At 46.1% G+C, this 20,312-nt stretch overlaps 1 protein-coding gene across 2 annotated transcripts in view; it reads left to right on the forward strand.

Annotated features, from left to right (window-relative positions):
- eIF3c (eukaryotic translation initiation factor 3 subunit c) overlaps nucleotides 1–19,764 on the forward strand; it is a 33,338-nt gene extending 13,574 nt beyond the window's left edge. For both annotated transcript variants that reach the window (XM_075685466.1, XM_075685467.1), the window contains 9 exons: nucleotides 1,189–1,347; nucleotides 2,016–2,483; nucleotides 3,642–3,767; nucleotides 7,468–7,621; nucleotides 10,685–10,768; nucleotides 13,364–13,677; nucleotides 15,416–15,578; nucleotides 19,174–19,239; nucleotides 19,675–19,764. In XM_075685466.1, the coding sequence (XP_075541581.1) occupies nucleotides 1,189–1,347; nucleotides 2,016–2,483; nucleotides 3,642–3,767; nucleotides 7,468–7,621; nucleotides 10,685–10,768; nucleotides 13,364–13,677; nucleotides 15,416–15,578; nucleotides 19,174–19,239; nucleotides 19,675–19,703 (1,563 nt within the window). In that variant the 3' untranslated portion in view covers nucleotides 19,704–19,764. The remainder of the gene's footprint in view (nucleotides 1–1,188; nucleotides 1,348–2,015; nucleotides 2,484–3,641; nucleotides 3,768–7,467; nucleotides 7,622–10,684; nucleotides 10,769–13,363; nucleotides 13,678–15,415; nucleotides 15,579–19,173; nucleotides 19,240–19,674) is intronic.
- The last annotated feature ends 548 nt before the right edge of the window (nucleotides 19,765–20,312 follow it).

Genomic DNA, 20,312 nt, shown 5'->3' on the forward strand with positions numbered 1-20,312 from the left:
ACATTCCTTGAAAATAATCTATTGGCACCAATGTTCAGTACATCGCCCAACTGCGATCGTATGATATGCTTTCTGGTGGCTAGATTCCATGTGAACAAGAAAGATGCGAGGTGCGCAATGCCGAGAACACTGGGCACCTGCCGCGGCAGCTTTCTTTGCAGTAATTGCCTGCCAGAATATAGCAAATATCCTTGCGTGTCATCGCATGTCGCATTAACAGCTATTTCCGCCAACCCCATTGCGACAGGCACCTTCCCCTGTGCTTCACAGCATGTGTGGCGTATAGTGCAGTTGGAAGCATACTGCACGCCTTTAATAGGCAATAACCCAAACGCACCGCCAATTCCTGCTGCAGGCGGTGAAAAGTGAGCGTCTTGTCTCGCTCTGGTGGCACCGTATTCTGGTGTCTCCCATCAGCTTGATTTTGTTTCGGCTTCCTGCACAGTCTTTAAAACACCACGCAATAGGAAAATGACAAAGCGCATGTGTTTCGGGCCGTCTGGATGCCACCAGCCCAATGCGGGTCGGCAGCGTATGCTGCAATGATTCTCGCCAAGTGGGCACGTCAGAAATTCCTCCAGAATGTCCCATCTGAGGAAGCTGGGGACGTATTCTCAGAATATCACTTCCGGTGACACTATCACTTCTGCATGATGTGATACATGGCATGGTGTTTCAAGCGGTTCTGTTCAACCAGCTCTTCAGCTCATAGTTTTCCTCAACCAGCCAATCAGTGTGCACTGAAATCGACATCTCCAAAATTGACCGTCTGAGATTAAATTCCCTTCTGATCAAGGCTGTATTCGAGGACCACCAACGTAAGCTTGCCGAAGCCGCAGAAATGACGTGTCTCGGGTTGCTCGGGCTCAACCAGCTTGGTGCATGTTAATGTCCTGTACCGCAACAATCCACGCAACGTTTCACATTATGTAGACGTCAACTGCAGTTGTCTGACAAATTTTTGCATACTTCTGGCTGTACGTTTTCTTGGTTGGCAAGTTTTTTTTTTTTCTCGCGTTTCTTCCTAGTGCATATGAACTAGGCTATACTGTATTAAATTGAATGCTTTACTTGAGGCTTCTTTCTCGGGTAATTTCAACAGTGCATCAAACGCTTTGTGTTTCGTTTCCTGTATGTTTTGCTTGAGTGCTTTCTTTTACCTTTCCTTCTTGCATCTCTTCCATCCAGGGTTGTGATGCCCATTCGCCAGAGTACGTGGAACGCCTTAAAGATGAGAAGAATGTCTGCACCATCATAGAGCGACTGCAGGGTTACCTGGAAGGCCGTGGGTCTGCTTCGGAGCTCTGCCACGTCTACCTCCGCCGCATTGAGCACCTCTACTATAAGGTGAGGAAATGTACCCAGTCATGAAGGCTACCTATGTCTTTCCCGTAGAGGGAAAGACCTTCTAGGTAATTTGAAGAAAGTCTCATATCTGCCAACCCTGCCAAATTTTCCATAAAGTATACAAATATGGGCTTGTTCTACAACTTTTTATTTTACCAATATAGTGTCAACCTTTATAAATATCAAATTGTGTTCGTGAAAATGCTTTGCTCATTGGTCTACGACCATGGTCTTGGAAATAGGTGAAAGGACATGAGATGTGTGCTTTGTTTGAGCAAGTTTATTCTGACAAGTTCCTGAAGCAAGCAAAATTGGCAACAGCAAGGTTGCTTAAAAAGTTGCTTTGATCTAAATACTATGTATAGTTGAACCTCAGTATAACAAAGTTGGTGAAATTGACATTTTACTTGATTATAGTGAAATTTAGTTGTATTGAAATTCAACCTTTCGTCTAAATAAGTAGTTGCTGACCAATTTGTCTTATATCGAGGGGGCCATAAAAATTTCTGGATTATCTGGCAATCAATGTGTGTGCTCAGGGTCAACATAAATTAAAATGCTTGCTGTTCCCCTCCACCCTTTGTTGTTGTGTCTGTGCTATTTTTATGAATTTTAAAGTTCATAGATTGACAGGTATGCAGTCTAATTTGCCATCTTTTTGGTGGCAGTTCGACCCAACGGTCCTTGCTCAACGCAACAAAGCAAAAGGTGGTGATGCCACAACTGAGAAGGAAGACACCGAGACCGAGAAAGAGGCGGTTACGACTGAGAAAGTGGAGACTACAACCGAGAAAGTAGAGACTACGACCGAGAAAGATGAGGCTACGACCGAGAAGGTTCCTGAAACGACAACAGCGGAGGCACCGGAGTCGAACGAGGCAGGTGGCGACCAGCCGGCTGCAGTGCCCGAAGGCGAGCAGCAGCCGCCCCCGAAAACGCCCAAGAACAGCTTGGAGGAGATGGAGCAGCTCTGCAAGTTCATCTATGCCAAGGATAGCACGGACCGTATCCGGACGCAGGCCATCCTGTGCCACATCTACCACCATGCGCTGCACGACAACTGGTACCAGGCACGCGACCTCATGCTCATGTCTCATCTCCAGGAGAGCATCCAGCATGCAGACGTGCCCACCCAGGTAGGCGTGGTGCTGGTATATTTTATGGATTCTGCGAGCTGTGGTGAAGAACTTGTGGATGCGTGTAATTTTATGGGCTTATTTCGTTTATGAGGTCTGGTTCTGTTTTGTCTCATTTGGTTTTAAGTTCTTGCAGGTGTATTTTACTTAATTTCCTGAAAAATGTTGCAAAGAATGTTTCCCATATTTAGTTAAATGAGTGACTTCTGCATCATTCAAGAAATCCAGTCAGACCTACCTTATTACTCTGTCTACCCTAGAACAAGAGTTGCAAGACTTCAAAATCTCGTAGCTCTGGATTGGATTTCTTGATGGGAACTTGAAGCAGTTGACAGTGGCTGAAGGTGTGGTGTCTCAAGCTGGAGCCAGTGTCTTAACAAAGGGGATTGTCTTTGTCAAAGCAAGGACTTTGTGCAACAAGTCGTGGCTCTGAAGACAATTCCCCAATTGGCTCCAGGCTGAGGTCTTACTTCTTCATTCACTGATCACCATTATGGAAGGTTTTTAGTAAAGTTTAATTGAAATTTAATTGGTAAGGTTGATTTGATTATATGACCCTTTCACTGCAACATTGGGTCGTGGGTGGGTCACGGCAGTTATTACCCGTATGGCTGTGTAGGGCTTTCCTGCAGTGCACAAGTGACGTCTTCCTAAAGGTGTCACTCTTGTCAAATGTCAGGACGCCGCTCTTATTTGTCAGCTTCAGTCTCTTATTCATTCACTGATCACCATTATGGAAGGTTTTCAAGAAGTTTGATCAAGATTTCTTTGGTAAGGTTGGTTTGATTATTTAACCCCTTTGCTGCGACGTGGGTCACAGCAGCTGTTACCCTGTACGGCTGTGCGGGGCTTTCCTGCGGTGTGCAAGCGACATACGTCTGCTAGAAAGCATGAGAGAGAAAAATTTCTTTAGCTTGTGGTTTGACACGTCATGGTGCCATCTTTTTGCATCTTGAAGAAGTAGTAAAGTAGCAAGACTCCCTGATGACTCAGTGGATGGTCATCATGCACAGGAATCGGAACTTCAAATGATGTTGCCACGGCAAGTGTGTTATAATTTACTATTTGCAACCTAAGGTTCGTATTGTCTGCATTTGCGTAAAGAGATAATGCTTATGTTCGTGTAACTTTTTTGCTTTGTTTTCTGCTTCTGTCCAGATTATGTACAACCGAGCACTAGTTCAGCTTGGCCTTTGCGCATTCCGTCATGGAAACATTCGTGATGCTCACAATGCCCTGCTGGACATCCAGAGTGGTGGCCGTGCAAAAGAAATGCTAGCCCAAGTAAGTTGTGCATAGTTTCCTGTTTGGCTCATTAATAATACAACGTAATGGAATCTTCAGGCTTAACCCCTTACTGCATAAATTATTTTCTTGTGAAAAAAAGTTACGCAATCTTTGTTTAGGCCACATTCGCCTAAACCAACGTCTCTTTTCTAAAGAAACGATTGATTGCGATTTGATGAGCTAAAATTGTTGCGTATCTTATACGGTACCCCATGCAGTTATGGGTATATTTTGCTACCATGCAAAAATACATTTGAATTGCAGAAAACGTACAAAAGTTATCATATCTGAACTACTGAAAAATCTTAACAAATTGTTTTAAGAAAGGAGTGTATTTCTAACAGTTTCACCAGTAGAAGTTTAATTTAAGGTTGATGACATCATCCTTGATTGAATCATTGGTAGCTTCAATACCTAGGCCATATCGTTTATCGACCTTGCTGTTATATTAATTTTAATTTTTGTTTTGCATAGTCTTTAGGAGCTTCATGCAAAACAAAAGAAAACTTCTTCCTCCCCCTCCGAGAGTTCTTTGTTACTGCTCTTGTCATTGATGCCTGGAATATGGCATGCTCCATGCTATCTTCATCGTGAATACTGCTAGAATTTTCATTTCCTTACCTATCCTACACTAATAAGGGTGCTAAGAAAAAGTAACCTGTACAAACATAATGTTTTGCTCACCAAACTTGTTCTTTTGCGAGGAAACGAATGACTTTCCTCCACAAAAAGACCCAAAGCTGCAAGCTGTATCATATAATATACAGCAAATAAACCGTGCCTCACAGAACCTCCCGAATGCGTTTCTCAACCGAAACATCACAGTAGGTGGATAAACAGTAAATAAACACCCTGATATTTTTGTCTGCTAATTTCAAGTGTATAAATGAGAAAATAACCTGTTTATTTATTCAATTTTTACACATTGTGTGATAAGCTGCTGTCATACATATTTTAATGGAAAAGGAGCTCAAAAATTATTGCTAGTGTTAAAGCTAAATTCGCTGTGCATTTAATTGCTAAGAGGACATAGATTTCCATTGAATATGTGGGATTTTCATGCTTTTTGGTTCTGTTGTTTTAGAAGTTCTTCAATGCGTATCATGCATGGCACACCAGATTGTAAGAGATTAACACATGCTATTGACTTTCTCAAATGTCCTCCTATTCTCGTACAGCTAAGGGGTGTGTTACCAAGAGTACTATTGCTGATAGAATCGGGCAGCTGCTTTGTGTTTGCATATTAGGACTTGAGGGCTTTAGCTTAAGTGTTTATAGCATGTTGTAGCGTTTGCTCAGCGACTTCTTCTTACTCCGTCCGTTTCTTACGTAAAGAAGTGACATCACTGCTATTCCTAGTAAAAGCTTAGATGAAATATGATGCCAGTGCAGTCATGTGCCTCTAGAGGGTGTAAGCTACTCCATTATTTTCTTGCCTGTCAGCCACAGAAATGAAGTCCAAGTTATATATGTACTTCTCTGTGTCCAGATCAAAGTGATTGGCTAACTTTATTGATACATATGCTTTCTGGTGCTGCTGCTATTCCGTTGATTTGCAGACACTTATTCTTTGTTCTGGCCATTGGATTAGTACAGTAAAATTTTGATAATTCGATCTCAGTTCAGTTGAAAATTTGGTTAATTTATAGAAATTGTGCAGTCCCATAATTTGCAATGTGAATTATACCAGTTAGATTGAAAGCGGCAATTATCGAGTACATGAATGTCGGTCACAGCTTTGTTGAGTGTAGTGGTAGTGACTGTGAGAGGCTGTGCATGATTAGCGATGATCATGGGCGATATACTCCGGGGTGATCACTTTTGGAGATATCACTTTTGCATGACTCGGAGGTCCGTACGGGTATGCCAGCATTTCTGGCGCCGTGCAAAGCTTGTTATCTACGCACGGTGGCAAGACTTGCCCAGCACAGATTCTCATGAAAGTGAAACTATCTGCAAAAGTGATCGCTCAAGAATACTGCCTAATAACCCTTGGTGCAGCGAACTACCGTATCAAGATATCCTGCATCAATGATAACTTCGAGTAGCCCTGCTACATGGTAAATAAACATGGCATGCTCGTGTTGTGCAGTTTTGCCCTTCTTTTCTGTTTTTGTCTTCTTTTCGGGTAATTAGAAAATTTCCTTAATTTGAAGATTTCTTGCGGTCTGGTGGACTTCGGATTAATGAAGCTTTACTGTGTGTTATTTCAGCACTCACATCAGCTCTGTAATCAGCATTTTCATAATTGCTGCAGTTCTTTTGTTTAAGCTAGACCAGTGTGTGAGTTACCGTATTTACACGATTGTAAGTCGACTCGAATGTAAGTCAACCCCCCCCCCCATATCACGTGTGACAGGGAAAAAAAAAAAAGAGCATACCCGCGGGCGCATTCCATAATGAAAATTTTTAGCAGCTGGCATGGTCACTGAACTACTACTCCTCACTAGTGCTGCCACTGTCATTGCTGCTACGGTCGCGAAGCACGTCGCCGTCCAGCGAAATTCCGCATTTTCACACATACGCAAGTCCATGCCGAAAGCACCCCACCACACAGAGCTGTCAGGGAGGCTCTTTTGACATGTCCGATTGGCGTAAGTTCGCAGTTTTCTGTTGCCAGCCACTCATACTCACGGCGGAGCAGGTCCTGAAAAGGCGAAGATCCAGGCTTGTCTCATGACCATGTCACATGTCACTGGCAGGGACTGATCACGCATTTCGGTGACATACGCCGTAAGCTTGGCCCTCAGCTCTGGAAAGCGTCCCGACTTCGGCCCGCGGAAACCTCTTCGCTTGCCGTCACAGGTGAAAATTTTGCTGCGCTGCCATCGCCACTCTCGCACCACCCATTAAGAAACGTCAAACTTGCGGCCCGCTGTGCAGTTATTTGTTTCTTCAGCGTAAGGGATGGCAGCCCTCTTCAACGCCACTGTGAACGAGTGCTGAATGTTTAGTGGACTCGGAGCACCCGTGACGACTGAGGATGCACGGAAGTACACATGGCTGGCACTCAAATCGAACGCATGGAACTAAAGAGCTACAGGGAAAGAAAAACATGCGAGCGGTTTCTGCTCTTCCACGAGCTATCGATACTCCCCGTAAGCGCCGCTGTTCTGAGGTTGCCGCCGCAAATGGAACAGCGGCACTTCCATGAACTATCGACACCCCCACATGAGTGCCGTGTGCACTGTAAAACTCTAAAAAATGTTGAAAAACCCTTCAGAAAAGCGAACAAACGCACGGGATAGCGAAAAGCTATGGGTGGGGGCCATAGAGCAAACATAAAATTGGAACTACGTTGCAGCTCCCCTGATATCCTGTTGGTCTCGCTTTTTTTTGCGGTGCCATGTTCTGGTTTCGATTGTAAGTCGACCCCCCCACTTCAGATTTTCAAATTAAAAAAAAAAGAGGTAGACTTATAATCGTGTAAATACGGTAGTTGTGCCTTGCTTGCAAGGTGTCAAGCTTGCACAGTAAAATTTTCGGGCATGGTTCTCGCCATATTCTGTAGTCTTCATGGATAACTTGGAGAGTTGCTAACTATGAATACATTTTTGGTCCGAAAGACTTCCGAATAAACGGATGGGCACCGTATGTTGATGATGCGGATGTTGGTTTTGTGCATTTGTGGTGTGATAGTTGGGCGACACCTTTGATCCTTGCTCCTTAACATGCTTGCTGCTGTTGTGTATTGCAGGGTCTCCTGCCCCAGCGCAAGGAGGAGCGTACGAATGAGCAGGAGAAGATTGAGAAACGACGTCAGATGCCCTTCCACAAGCACATCAACCTAGAACTGCTTGAATGTGTCTACCTGGTGTCTGCTATGTTGCTCGAAATTCCCCAGATGGCCGGTAAGTTAGCCTTGATAGCTGGTTGCAGCCACATATTGTGTTCTCTGTTGTGTGTCTTCTCCAGTTGTTGCCTTTGAGTAAACCCCACTGGTTTTCAAAAAGTGCTGAAGACTTCCCCTTTTCTTGCACCCAACGTAGGCATGAAAGGTGTAGACAAGGGCCTTTAATACTGTATTTACTCGCATAATGATCGAACTTTTTTGTCAAAAAAATTGACGCAAATTCAGGGGTGCGATCATTACACAGGTTAAATTTGCCGCAAGAAGAAAAACATTTTTTTGTTTCATCCCACGTTTGCTGCGGGATGACAACAGGTCACCAAACAGGTGGCTGCTGCTGTAACAGTGCGGGACACCAAAACAAAAATGGCGGCCGGCAGAGCAAGCCGACCGCTTTGAATGCAGTTTTTTTTTCTTCTTGCGAGTACATTGCGTGCATTGAAACAGTTTCTTCAGTATTGGTAATGAATACATATTGTAAATATTGTTCATATTAGCAAGTTTGCGGCATTGACAGAGCCATTATGCAAAAAAGAAGTGAGGCGTGCAGACAGGACACAAGAGTAGAGAAGTGGACAACACGAACACCGGCGTTCGTGTTGTCCACTTTTCAGTGTAGCATCGCATGCGTCGAAACGCGGTGTGATCTTGGTGAACAGCTCCTCTCTGTTATTGCATGTTTATCTTCCTTATCGCTGTCATCTCCTCGTTGTGGCACACGCAGAAGCTGTTGCGTTCTCCAGAGTAGCGTACCCCACCACTGCCGACCAGTTGTTGCGTCGCCTGTTTCTCGAAGCTTGACCGACGTTATTATTGGGTAGCGTGGTGTTGTCGGTGGGCTGCAGGCGTCCGGTAGACCATGGCGATCAGGCAAGGACGAGACGATTTCTAGTGCGAAACTTGCACTGTTTATTCAGTGGTTGGTGAAGGATAAGAAGAGAATGAAGTGAAAAAGTACATTGCGGGGCCCTTTAAATAGGCCCAGAAAATCCTAGGCGAGATCTTGTTCACGTCAACGTCACGTGACAGGCACCAAGTCTGGTTGTGGATGGGTGGCGGATCCCTTCTACCCTGTGAGCTTGCATGGGCCCGCCTCTGCAGGTGACAACCCACAGGTCCGGGATCGTAAGTGGTTGATTCCTTCTCCCAGGTGATCTTTCACGAGCCTGCCTCGTAGGTGGAAATCTACGGAGTCTTGATCGGGGATAGGCGGCGGATCCCTTCTCTTTCGCGCGCCGTTGGTTCACGGAAAGGGCGCTGGGTGTGGATGGGCGACTGATCCCCTCTCCCAGATGACTTTTCACGAGCTCGCCTCCGCTGGTGGCAATCCGCGGGTCCTGGGGATTGGAGGCGCTTATCCTTTCTTCTAGGCGACATTGGTCCATGGAAAGCGTTCATCTAAAGTCGCACACACACAAAGAGGCCTGCAAGCACTGCGGGGCACCTGCCAGACGGGTAACCACTCGAGACAACCACAGCAAATTAGGAATCCACCCTTCTTTTCGATGAGGCATGGTGGTTGAGCATCCTTTTTGCCTGGGGTGTCACACGCCAACCATAACAAAGTGTTTTCCTTTGCCCCTTCCAACGACGGACGTTTTTCTCATCGACGCTGGTGTCCCTCCTGGCTTACTATGCCTCTCGGCTAGCACAACTTTTTGTTTGAAAGCAGCACATAGTGCGCCATTACGATAATGCTGCACCCTGCGCCGATACACTGGAACCAGTTCTGATACGACGCAGGTTAATGCGACAACATCGCTCGTGTACTTCAGTTGGCTACTGGCCCGTCTAGTAGCGGCTGCGATAGTGACTTTTCTGGATTGCACTAGCTATGGACCATATTTATCATTTTCAGTTATAAACAGGCACATTTTTTCAAAAATCCTCAAATCTAAGCTGATCCTAGAGTTTTGTATCTGATTATTTGTAAAGAACTAAGCTTAGGTTCGAATAAATACGGTATGGGGGGTCAGGAGTGGGAGGCAGCTGCACAGTGTGTCGCAAAGATGGCGGCTGTGAACAACTTTGTTGCACTCTCGTGCATATGCTTTCGCTCATGAGGAGATTGGTTGGCTTTCAGAGTGTCGCACGGCTGCTGCGAATAGGTCTGCATTGATTCAGCACCAAACCGTAACTTTACTTGCCGTCGCCCGATGAACCAACGCTGATTAAGCCTAATGGCCATGGCAGTGTGGTTGTTACCCTGGTCGATGTGGTAGGGCCGCGAGCCGTCACGGAATGCTTGCTACTAATGTTTGTAAGGGTGGCTTGTCACTGCTCAGTCCAGAGACCAGGCATGCTGGCTAGATTGACGGCTGTTGAAGCGGCATGAAGTTCGTTGGTGTTTATCCAACACGATCTGCATGCCTGTCAGCGACTAAGCGGCCCAATCTTTGCACATGCCCTTGCACTTCACCAAATGCATGCTGGTTTTGTTGCTTTTCGCTCTGTCTGCGTCGCGTTATCATTTCGTTTGGTCCTGACGACCTGGGTGAACCTTGTAGAAACAGAGGCAGACTTGGCTGATGCGGTGCCATTCTGTGAATTGCGTCGTTTGGGCACTGTGTGTGCGAACCCTGCATTAGGCTGACGTCAGGGAGCGCAATAGTCGAGGTGGCCTGTCCGCGGCGCTTCGAACTTTTTTTTGCACCGAAAACTGAAGTGAAATGCTCGCTTCGGTGGCATCAAGCACGAGGGGCTCCACAGTGCATGCGACATGTGACAATGTGCAGGTCCCTACACCAAATATGCAGAATATTAGAAGAATCAAGTACTCTAGGAGATGTTCGATTTTTAGATCGAATTGAAGCGTTTGCTATTCTATTCGATTCAGTGATATTCGAGTCTTTGCACACCCCTAATGTTTCATTAAGGTTGGCATTTATTTTGGTCATGTACTCGTTCTATTGTGATGTCGGTTCAAGTAGTTGACAAACTATTAGCCATTACTTTGTGGAAAAGTTGTTGATGGAAGACTTTGATTATAAGTTTCCATTGGTAATTGTGCTGCTGTTGTTGTCAGCCTTTTAATGGTCTTTGGGATGTTTGCTTTTTTCTGCAGCTCACGAACTGGATGGCAGGAAAAGAATGATCAGCAAGTCGTTCCACTACCAGCTTCGCAACACAGAACGACAGCCTCTTGTTGGTAGGTGGCACTGACACAATTAGTGGTCATTGGTGACAGTCATTGGCTATTAAAATATTACTACAGTCGACACTCGTTACAGCGAACTATATTTCAGCCTTGGTTGGCAATTGCAGCGCCACCCGCGCTGCAAGCAATTGCAGCGCGAGTGGCGAGATAAAAGAATGTTGCTAACCCTTATCTCGGCAAGACTGGAAAGATATAGAATGACCTCCAGAAGCTCTTGACAGAAAGGCTGAAATGGCGAAGGTATTTGTATCCACATGAAATGTAGAAAATTTTATAGTCTGCAACCACATCGGAAGGTAGTGTGCTTCCCACGGAAGGACACTAACTTTGCAGTGCGTGGTGTTTTCATGTGCAATTGATTGGTCGGCCGGTAGGCAGTATTTTTTCTGGGCTCTGCCAGTAATTAAACAAACAAAAAGCAGGTCAGCAGAACTACGTGATACTGTTGTGCTCACTGAAGCAGTGAAAGTTAAGGAATCAAGGATAACGAATCTGCGGAAAAAAAACAACATTGCCTTATATGTATTCAAATAGATATGGTAATTCAAGGTAACATTAAGTCTCGTACTTTTATGTTGCAAAATATGACGTAATTATTACACAAAGGGCGTTGCAAATATGATCCTCTTTACCACCGAATTAGTGGAGTGGCACATTTCTTTAACCAGTGGCTACAGCAAACCGCCTGCACTCTCAGCCAAAACATAAAACTTTGCAGACTGGATAGCACAATAAATACCTAATTTCAGGTAATTTTTCATCCAAAAGTTGTCGTGCTGAACGAAGTACAGTCAAACCTCGTTAATATGGGGTCAGCCAGGAATGACGTTTAGGTACGCGCTAAACGATGTACGAATTAACCTCCAGTGCCAGTTTAGAAGCTGCTTATCAGCCGGCAAAGAACTACATCGCGATGCTCTCAAACACACACTCGGAGAGGCTTTATTTGTGGTTAGGCAGCAAAAAATTGGCGATATTCACTTGCCACCATGGTGGCCTTGCTGCGACATCTTCGAACTCGGCAAGGCTGCGAGAGAGTTTCTCCACGAGGCCCCGCTTCTCTGCGGAAGCTCACATGATGCTCAAAGCATGTGCCGCTTCAGATAATGAAGGGCCATCGTCCACTTCCACATCGTCGTCCTCATCACTTTCGCTTATAGATGGTCAAGGTGCGACGGTGGCAACAATGTCGCTATCCGGGAACTTCGTGGATGTAACAACGTCGACTTCTCGATAACCCGATAACGACATGCCTCAGCAAAGACCGTTGGACAGCATGACAACACCACGACTGCAAACACACTGACGGAATGAAGAAAAAGAATTCACGCAGGAAGTGCGCTGGGAGTTGTGCAAGTATGCATAAGCATTGTGCCAATTGCTCATCTCCACATAGCCTGGTGTCATTATCAATGTTTTCGTTATCATTGTCCATGTTATCAACGACAGCACTGTGGCTACACGAACTGGTGCACATGGTGGCGTAAAGTGCATTGATAACACAAGTAACATACTGCATTTCGATCATTATAGGTCGTTACCGGTTATTAGCGCCTTATCCATCCGCGTCGAACCATTATGAACCGTGATCGTACGTACACCGGCGGCGCCTGCTTATATGGCACGGCCATGTGGACCGTATCTTGAAAACTATCTGTAATGCGTACATAGTGTGCTGACTGCTCCACGTGCTGCATTTCCACCGCTGCGCACTGGAGAGAGATGCGCAGGCCCACATCTTGAAAGTGGTCTGCGAAAGGGGCCAGGTGCACCTTGTGCCGTTAGCTTCGTGAGCATTGTGTTCTCGCCGCCTCATTCGCATTGAAGCGACAGTCAGCGTGAAGGTACAGTCGCTCGCTGTTGTGGGCTTTATCTTGAAAGCGGTTGTCTTACGGGACGGACGAAGGGAGGGGCATTTTTCTCGTTGGGTAAGCATAGCAATTTGTGTGCATTTAAAAATAATGTGCTTCTACGCGGTTACTACTACTAGTTGGATTGGATCGGGTTCGATGGCTACGGTGAATTGGCACTCCTACCGGCAGCTTCTTCGCGTTACCGGAAGAGAGTCTTGAAGGCCATACTTTTGTGCGCAGCAATCAGCAACAGCTGTATGAGCAGGAACGACGTCATGGTGGCTATGTTTAAACTTTACTATTGCTGGCGGCTGGGCTTGTAACTTGAGAATTGAATGTCTGCACACGAGATTTTGCTGATTTTGTGCCTGTGTGTGTAGAATAAGAAAGAAAATAGTACGCATTAACCATTTGGTGGGCATTGAGCGACTACGGCTTGAGCAGTTGGCCAATACATGGGGTTCAATGGGGGCTGTGAGGGGGAATCTTTGCGACTACGTTTAAACCGCAATTATACATTAAGTGGGTACATATTAACGAGGTTTGACTGTAGTTGCTTTGTACAACATGCAAGTGCTCTGTCAGGCGGGCAGAGTGAGACTTCTGTGACTGTACTATAGCTGCATGGCTTACGCAGAGTTGCCTGCTAAGTATGATGTGGAGTAAATAAAGAGCTGCGTGATGCTTGGCTATAGAGTAGAATGATGCATCGTGCGGACCTGTTGCTGCCCAGGTCCACCCGAGAGCATGCGGGAGCACGTGGTGGCAGCCTCCAAGGCAATGCGGGTGGGCAACTGGCGTGCCTGCTTCAACTACATCATCAACAGCAAGATGAACGCCAAGGTGTGGGACCTGTTCCACCAGGCGGACACTGTGCGTGCCATGATCGCTCAGAAGATCAAGGAGGAGTCGCTGCGCACCTACTTGTTCACCTACAGCAGCGTCTACGACTCGCTCTCCATCGAGACCCTGGCCGACATGTTCGAGCTCAACAAGTCTGTTGTCCACTCCATCATCAGCAAGATGATCATTGGGGAGGAGCTTATGGTGAGTGCACATATGCTTACTGGTTGAGGTATTTTATATTGACAGCACTGCAACAGGAAAGAGTGAAAACCCACAGATGGTGCCAACTCCTGTCCGGCCCTTGTCATTGATTGGTTGTTGCTACCAGTGTGCATGTGCTTTCTACAGCGAAGCTGTTTGCTTGATGGACCTATATGAATGAGCCATATGCGTGGTCTCATAGGGGGGCTGGCTAACGTCCGTAAGGTGAACAAAAAAAAAATAACAAAAAAGGTAGTATGGCATAAAAGAAAGGACACGAGATTTCACCACGCGCCTCATCTGTGCAGTGGGGGAGTGTACCTGCGCTGGCAGCCATTGCTGCCGGCTGCGTCCGCTGTCGTCTGCCCTCAATGCAATGGCGCGGCAGTTGTGGCGGGAAAACACGGGGATGTGCGCCGCGGTAGCCACTGAACTGTGCAAGAACTGGATTGTACGTTGCAGAGGTAGACATTTGCAACAGTTGGAATGGTCTACCTCTGCAATGCACAATCTAGTTCTTACGCAGTGCGGTGGCTACCGCGGCGCACATCCCCGTGTTTTCCCGCCACAACTGCTGCGCCACTGCATTGAGGGCAGACGACAGCAGATGCAGCTGGCAGCAATGGCAGCCAGCGCTGGTTGCAACTCCAACATAAATGGCAAAAACGGGAAGCTCACGCACTATGCTCATGGCTGAAGAACAAGCTGTGATCACCATTGTTTTGAGTAATTGAGTAATTCCCACTAGCTGTCTGTTCTCGCTTACCTGTGCCTTACTATACAACATCAAATGCCTGTAACCTCAGAGGCATTTAACCCTGTGCCAGCCTTCACACATCGCATTTGCTGCCAAGCAATAAGCTTGGATTGGTGGTAGTGCTGCAGAAGAGCGCATCCTCGCTGTCTGCAAACCCGTGCCTCTTACTACTGAGGCTGGCTTTACCACAAACCTTCGATGCCCAGTGACTAAGTGTTCTTTACAGGTGAAATTTTGCCAGCAGCACACTATTATCACAAAATTCAGCACATCATCAGACAAATATTCTTAGATGGAGAATGCTAAGAATCATGTTTGCTCTTGCACAGCCAGCAATATACTTTATTTGTTTATATTTGTATCCGATCGAATATTCAAAAATGTTTGAATGCATGGTGTTTCAATCGAATAGAAATATTGAAAATATAATATTTGATAGTACTAGAAATTTTGAATATTTGCACATCCCTAAATCAGTTCTTTAGAAAAGAGTAATGCTTTCTGCTATCTACTGTTGAAATGTTGCAACAAACACTGAAGCTGTCATCAGATCTCACTCTTGCAGCCTGTAAACAAAATGTAGAACCTTAGCATCTGTTGGAAGGGCCCCTCTGAAGGCACACTAGTAGCAAACATCAAGTCTAACTAGAGTGATAACTATGGTCCTAGAAATCTCTTGGGATTTTTACTGCTGCGCCAAGAAGAGATGCTGGCATCACTCAGCTTCTTTTGCCTTGGTGCTGCTGTCGGGATCTCTTGGGCTGCAGCGCACGCTGCAGCTGCTGCATCATGAGACAGTGCTGCTCTCACTGCTTGCGCTTCATCATGGTCTTCGTGGCGTAGTTTATCTGAGTGTCTTTTCTTAAGAATGAAGGTCTTTGGTTTAACGTTGGCATGGCAAGGTTATTATGACATCAAGTTATGGTGATGTCACGAATACACGTGAAGAGTCTGTGTTGCAGCCATTGCTGTTACATGCAGGCATCCCTGGATGAGCCCAACCTGATGGTGGTTCTACACAAGACAGAGCCGACGCGAATTCAGGCACTGGCCTTGCAGCTCTGTGACAAGGTCACCAACCTTGTCGACTACAACGATCGCCTGCTCGAGATCAAGCTGGGCTCCTTCTTTGGCCGTGGTGCAGGTATGTTTCAATCCATTCAGTGCACTGGTGTGGCATTGCGCACTCTGTGCCTGTACTGTTTGTTGATATTTTTGTTTTCCCATATTGCAATCGTGTGCATATTGCAATTGATTGAAATGATTTGTGTTTAGTTTCCAGAAGTAACATGCCTTCCCTCTATTTTCAACTACTCCGGCCTCAATTTGTAAAAGGGGCACGCATGTTTTGCTTTGTGGCCGTATTTTCAAATCCCCTTTCCTTAGAGAAGTTTCTTAATCTTTACTGTACAACTTTTCTTTTGCTTGCTGCTTTATTATATTTCATGATTATGCAATCTTTACTGTATATCAGTGTTTCAAGATTTTCTTTTGCGGTGCATAAATGGCCTTCATTTTGCTGTCATGGGTCCTCTGGTTTCAAATTGTAAAGTGTGGTGCTTTGGAGACAAACCCAGTCAATCGAGCCTTTCTTAGTCACACCAACTGTTAAGTAAAATTTGTATTGAACAAGCTTTGGCATTGAGTGAAGAGCAATTTTTTTCGTTAATAAAAATTTGCCAGACCATGCGATGAAAAAAAAAAAAATCTCGACATTGACAGTAGATGTACAATGACGTCATCAATCCTTTCTTCTTTTTAACTTGCATCGTGGTATACAATGTGCCAGCTTACAGCATTACTGACCTAATTGCAAGTACAGAATTCTAAATGTATAATACTGTTCTAAAAAAACATTTCTGTTTGTGTGCCTTTAAGGGGGACGCGGCCCTTGAAAACCGAAAAATCGCGAAAAAGTCGATTTTTGAAAGAACATATTTTTGGGCTGTATGTCTCATAAACTACCTGTTCCGTAATTATCACCACCTAATTCAACCGTAGAGTACCAAAAATAACGCTACTTTTGAGGCCACCGCGGCCCAAGAAACACGTGCAAATGCCGAAATAAAGTCAAACTTCGCGCGCGCGCCATTCCCGGCCCATGCGGCCTGCCCGCGCCTTCTTGGTGTCGTTTTAACCGTGGATTCTTTGTCTCTATTTTGCCGCCTTGCAAGATGGCATCGTCGGCGCGGTTGAGGCGCTATTGGCATTTTCCCGTGATGTGATGCGGAGCGCTGATTGGCCGGAGCAGCGCGGTCAAATCTCGCGGGCTAAAGCGCGCCTGCCATTGGCTGCTGCGCGGGCGGCGGCGGCTGCTCAAATCCCGCGGGCTAAAGCGCGCCTGCCATTGGCTGCTGCGCAGGCGGCGGCGGCTGCTCAAATCCCGCGGGCTAAAGCGCGCCTGCCATTGGCTGCTGCGCAGGCGGCGGCGGCTGCTCCCTTTGATGCCGCGCTCGCGTCGTTGTTGCCCCTTGCTCCGTCCGCCTCAACATGAGCTTGCGCGCTGCTCATCGCCTTGCACTATCTTTTAGATTATTTGCTCAGCTTTTTTTTTTTTCGCTAGTTCTTCGCTGCACGCGATGCCGGCAAAGCCCAAGACAGTGCAGATGTTCGGTGCACGGGAGCGGGATATGCGCCTTGTACGAGCATCGAACTTCCCATCTCCCGCAGCGAGTGCCGACTGCGTAGACTCTTTTCAGCGGCGGAACTGTGCTTTCGGCTGTCGCCAGTCGAAAATCCGACACACTGAGTCTTCCTGGAGCCGCAAGAGCTAATTAGAAGCTCCGCAGGAGCTTTCTAATAAAAAAAAAAAAACACCTGTGTTCAACTTTAAGGCCTGTTTTCTCGGAATGAATTTTTTCGCTAGTAGTGGTGCTGGGGAAGGCGATATCTCAAGAACCGCTCTTCAGATTTGCATGCCATTTTTTTTATTCTGTTCCTGAATGACTTTGCCAGGGGGTAACAGGCTTCTTTTTTTGAAAGCTGGTGCAGTTAATATATAATAAGCAATTAATTTTTGATGAATGTGGTCATTACTGGCTACAACAAATTCAAAGTTGTCTTAAAATTTTTTGGAGGGGAAATTAAAGAAAAGGGCTCTTTAGCCCCCTGGGATATCTATCGAGGAATCATCACAGTGAATTTCAGCTTCCTACGATGTCCTGGCATTTCTCCAGGCTCTTCCTCAGGCATATACATGAATCACGTAGTTAGACCTCAATAACTCTGGAACTAATAAACATATCTTCATGAAACTTCGCAGTTCCTCATAGTTCAGTGGTGTGAACGTACCCTGAAAGTTTCATCTGGATATCTTAAAAAATAAGAAAGTTCGGTCTCCAGGGTAGCCTCCCCCCTTAATACCCCCTGTCACACAGGTACCCGCAAACTCCTTTGAACTGCGCTGTCTTTAACTTGAAGGTAATGCGCTTCGTTGTCACACGGTCTCTCTTCTTCTAAGGAAGTTTAATGGAGCTTTTGTTGAATGGAGTTCAGCAATGACCATTACTGCTGTACAGAGTACTCCCTTTTCTAGGTAGCTACAGCTACGAAGAAAACTGTGCTAACAAAATTGTCATAACTAGTTTGCTTATAAATTTCAGCAATATTACTTTTTGTTTCTTGTGTAATACACCATTTAATGGAAGTTATCCATCTGCTTTTAAGCACATCAGCGTCTGTAGCCTGTACTCCAATGCTTCACTATAACCACGGAGTAAGACATTTAGGAGGTGAAACTCCCGTCAGCGCGAGCGAGCGCGGGCGACCAGATAAGGTCACAATTGTTGTATGTGCCGACGGGGCCATATACAGTGGCGGCGCCATGCGGCGCGTCGAAGCCGCAGCGAAAAAAGAAAATTGCAGTGCCCGGGCAGGCGGCTCCAGCGCGCTCTCAACGGCGGTGATTTCTTTCCAGGCCGCCAGGCGCCGCCAGCACGATAACGGCTCCGCGGGCATGTGACTTTTTCTGGTCGCCGCAAACAGCGGAGTTTCCACTCCTAAATGTTTCTTGCTCCGTGACTATGACGCATGGGGAAATGTCGTTCTGCCATTTCGTTTGTTTACTTGTGTGCCCTGGGTGGTTATGCATCACAGTGAGTGAGTCTGGCACCTCGTTGTCCCTGTCGCTCGCACTGGCATCAGAGGAGCGCAGCGACAGCACCTCTTCGCAGCCACAATTTCACAGCACACAGCCACAAATTGCAGTAGTCAGTCCTGCACTGGTTGAACAACGTGCACACACGCGCCAAAATAAGAGTGCAGTGTAGCCAGCATCGCTTTCAACATCGCCATGCTTGGAGAATAAAAGTCCTGTGGTAACACATAGCACACTTTCTCGTTGGGATTTTATTAAATTATATACTACATTTAAAAAGAAATTATAGATGCTTTAAGGGTGACTACATATATGAAATTTTCATCTGGGGAGATATGCGCAGCAGTGCCGCTGCTGTCCCATGCAGCTCCCATTGAAAGCTCGTACTGTGCTGTGTGACACGGCCGCAACTCTCTTGTTGTAAATCTCCATGAGGGAGTTTCATGCTCAACGGAATTCACAGGTGCCCATGTGACAGGGGTATAAGTTTGACAAGGTATCTCATGACTACTGAATGTGGTGTTTGTTCGGACTCGTAGCTTTTCCTTGCATCTCTTAAGGGTGTGAATCCCTTAGTTCATTAGCATCTATTCATAGACTAAGTGCAATGCATTGAGAAACATGTATAACTCTGCTGCCGCAGGCCCTCAAGGATTCCGGGACTCCGGATACCAGAAGGATGGCTATGGCCAGCGCGAGCGAAACTGGGGTGCGTGTTGGATTTCTGCCCTTTTCTGGTTTTACCGTCTTGGTCAAAGTAAAGAGTAAGGTTTCTAATGCAGCACACAAGCATTGGTTAAGCGAGATATGTTAGCCACGGTCTGGCACATACGTGGTGTGCAAGCTTGTGGTATTTCCTTTGAACAAATGGGTTGGGCTAGTGTATGGTGGTGGCTTGCAAACAATGTCAACGGACTTAAAGGACAAATATGGAGACAAGATAATCGCAAGGCTTTGTGATCATCTCGGCGTCTCCTTATTGGTCCTTCATGCTTTCTGGTGCTGTTTTCATGCCATGGAAGTCCAACTTTTATCCTGATGCCATCATCATCTGTGGCCTTGCTTATGCATGAGCCTTGCTGCAAATGTATCAAAACCCATTTTTGTTCGAAGGCTAAGAATACATTTTTTTTTCTTTTTGCAGGCCGAAGACAGAACCAGAGGAACTATTGAGGCGGTGGTTCTCGTGGATAATTATTGTTTGCTAAATAAACTAGGAGGTTCTGTCAAAGAACTTGGGTCATCTTTTTGAGCACCTAAAGGGGTCCTGAACCAGCCCTCGAGTTAGGTGAGAAAGTACATTCCGTGGATAGCATCTGCTACTGTGAACATATCAGCCAAATTTTACACTTGTGCCCGTTGCACGGGGCTCACAAGTGGAGTCCGAAGTAATTTTTTTCTCGAACACACTTTTTTCAACAGAAGCCTTCTCTTCACCCTTTTTGGGGCCTCCATATTTTTTTATATGGCATATTCCCATACATGGCTGCTATTGGCCAATAGCGACATCAGTCAAGAAGCGCGAGCCGACTGTTGTCTGCTCGTGCTTGGCCACACCCACCCACATAGGTATGAAACCTTGGCCCCACTGCTTATAGGGATTTCGTAGCTATGTTGGCTCGCACTAATTTCAGCTAGCCTCAAATGATGCAAAACTTATGCCCAGACCACATGAACGCTTCGCCTGTCGCGCCTCGCCATGAATAGCAGTTATTTACAAGGGACGTGTTCCAGTGTGCGCTTTCTCAGCTGCTTCTAGCAAGATGTGCTTAGTCTTGAGCT

Source organism: Dermacentor variabilis, chromosome 3, assembly GCF_050947875.1.
Source record: "Dermacentor variabilis isolate Ectoservices chromosome 3, ASM5094787v1, whole genome shotgun sequence".
Classification (NCBI taxonomy): domain Eukaryota; kingdom Metazoa; phylum Arthropoda; class Arachnida; order Ixodida; family Ixodidae; genus Dermacentor; species Dermacentor variabilis.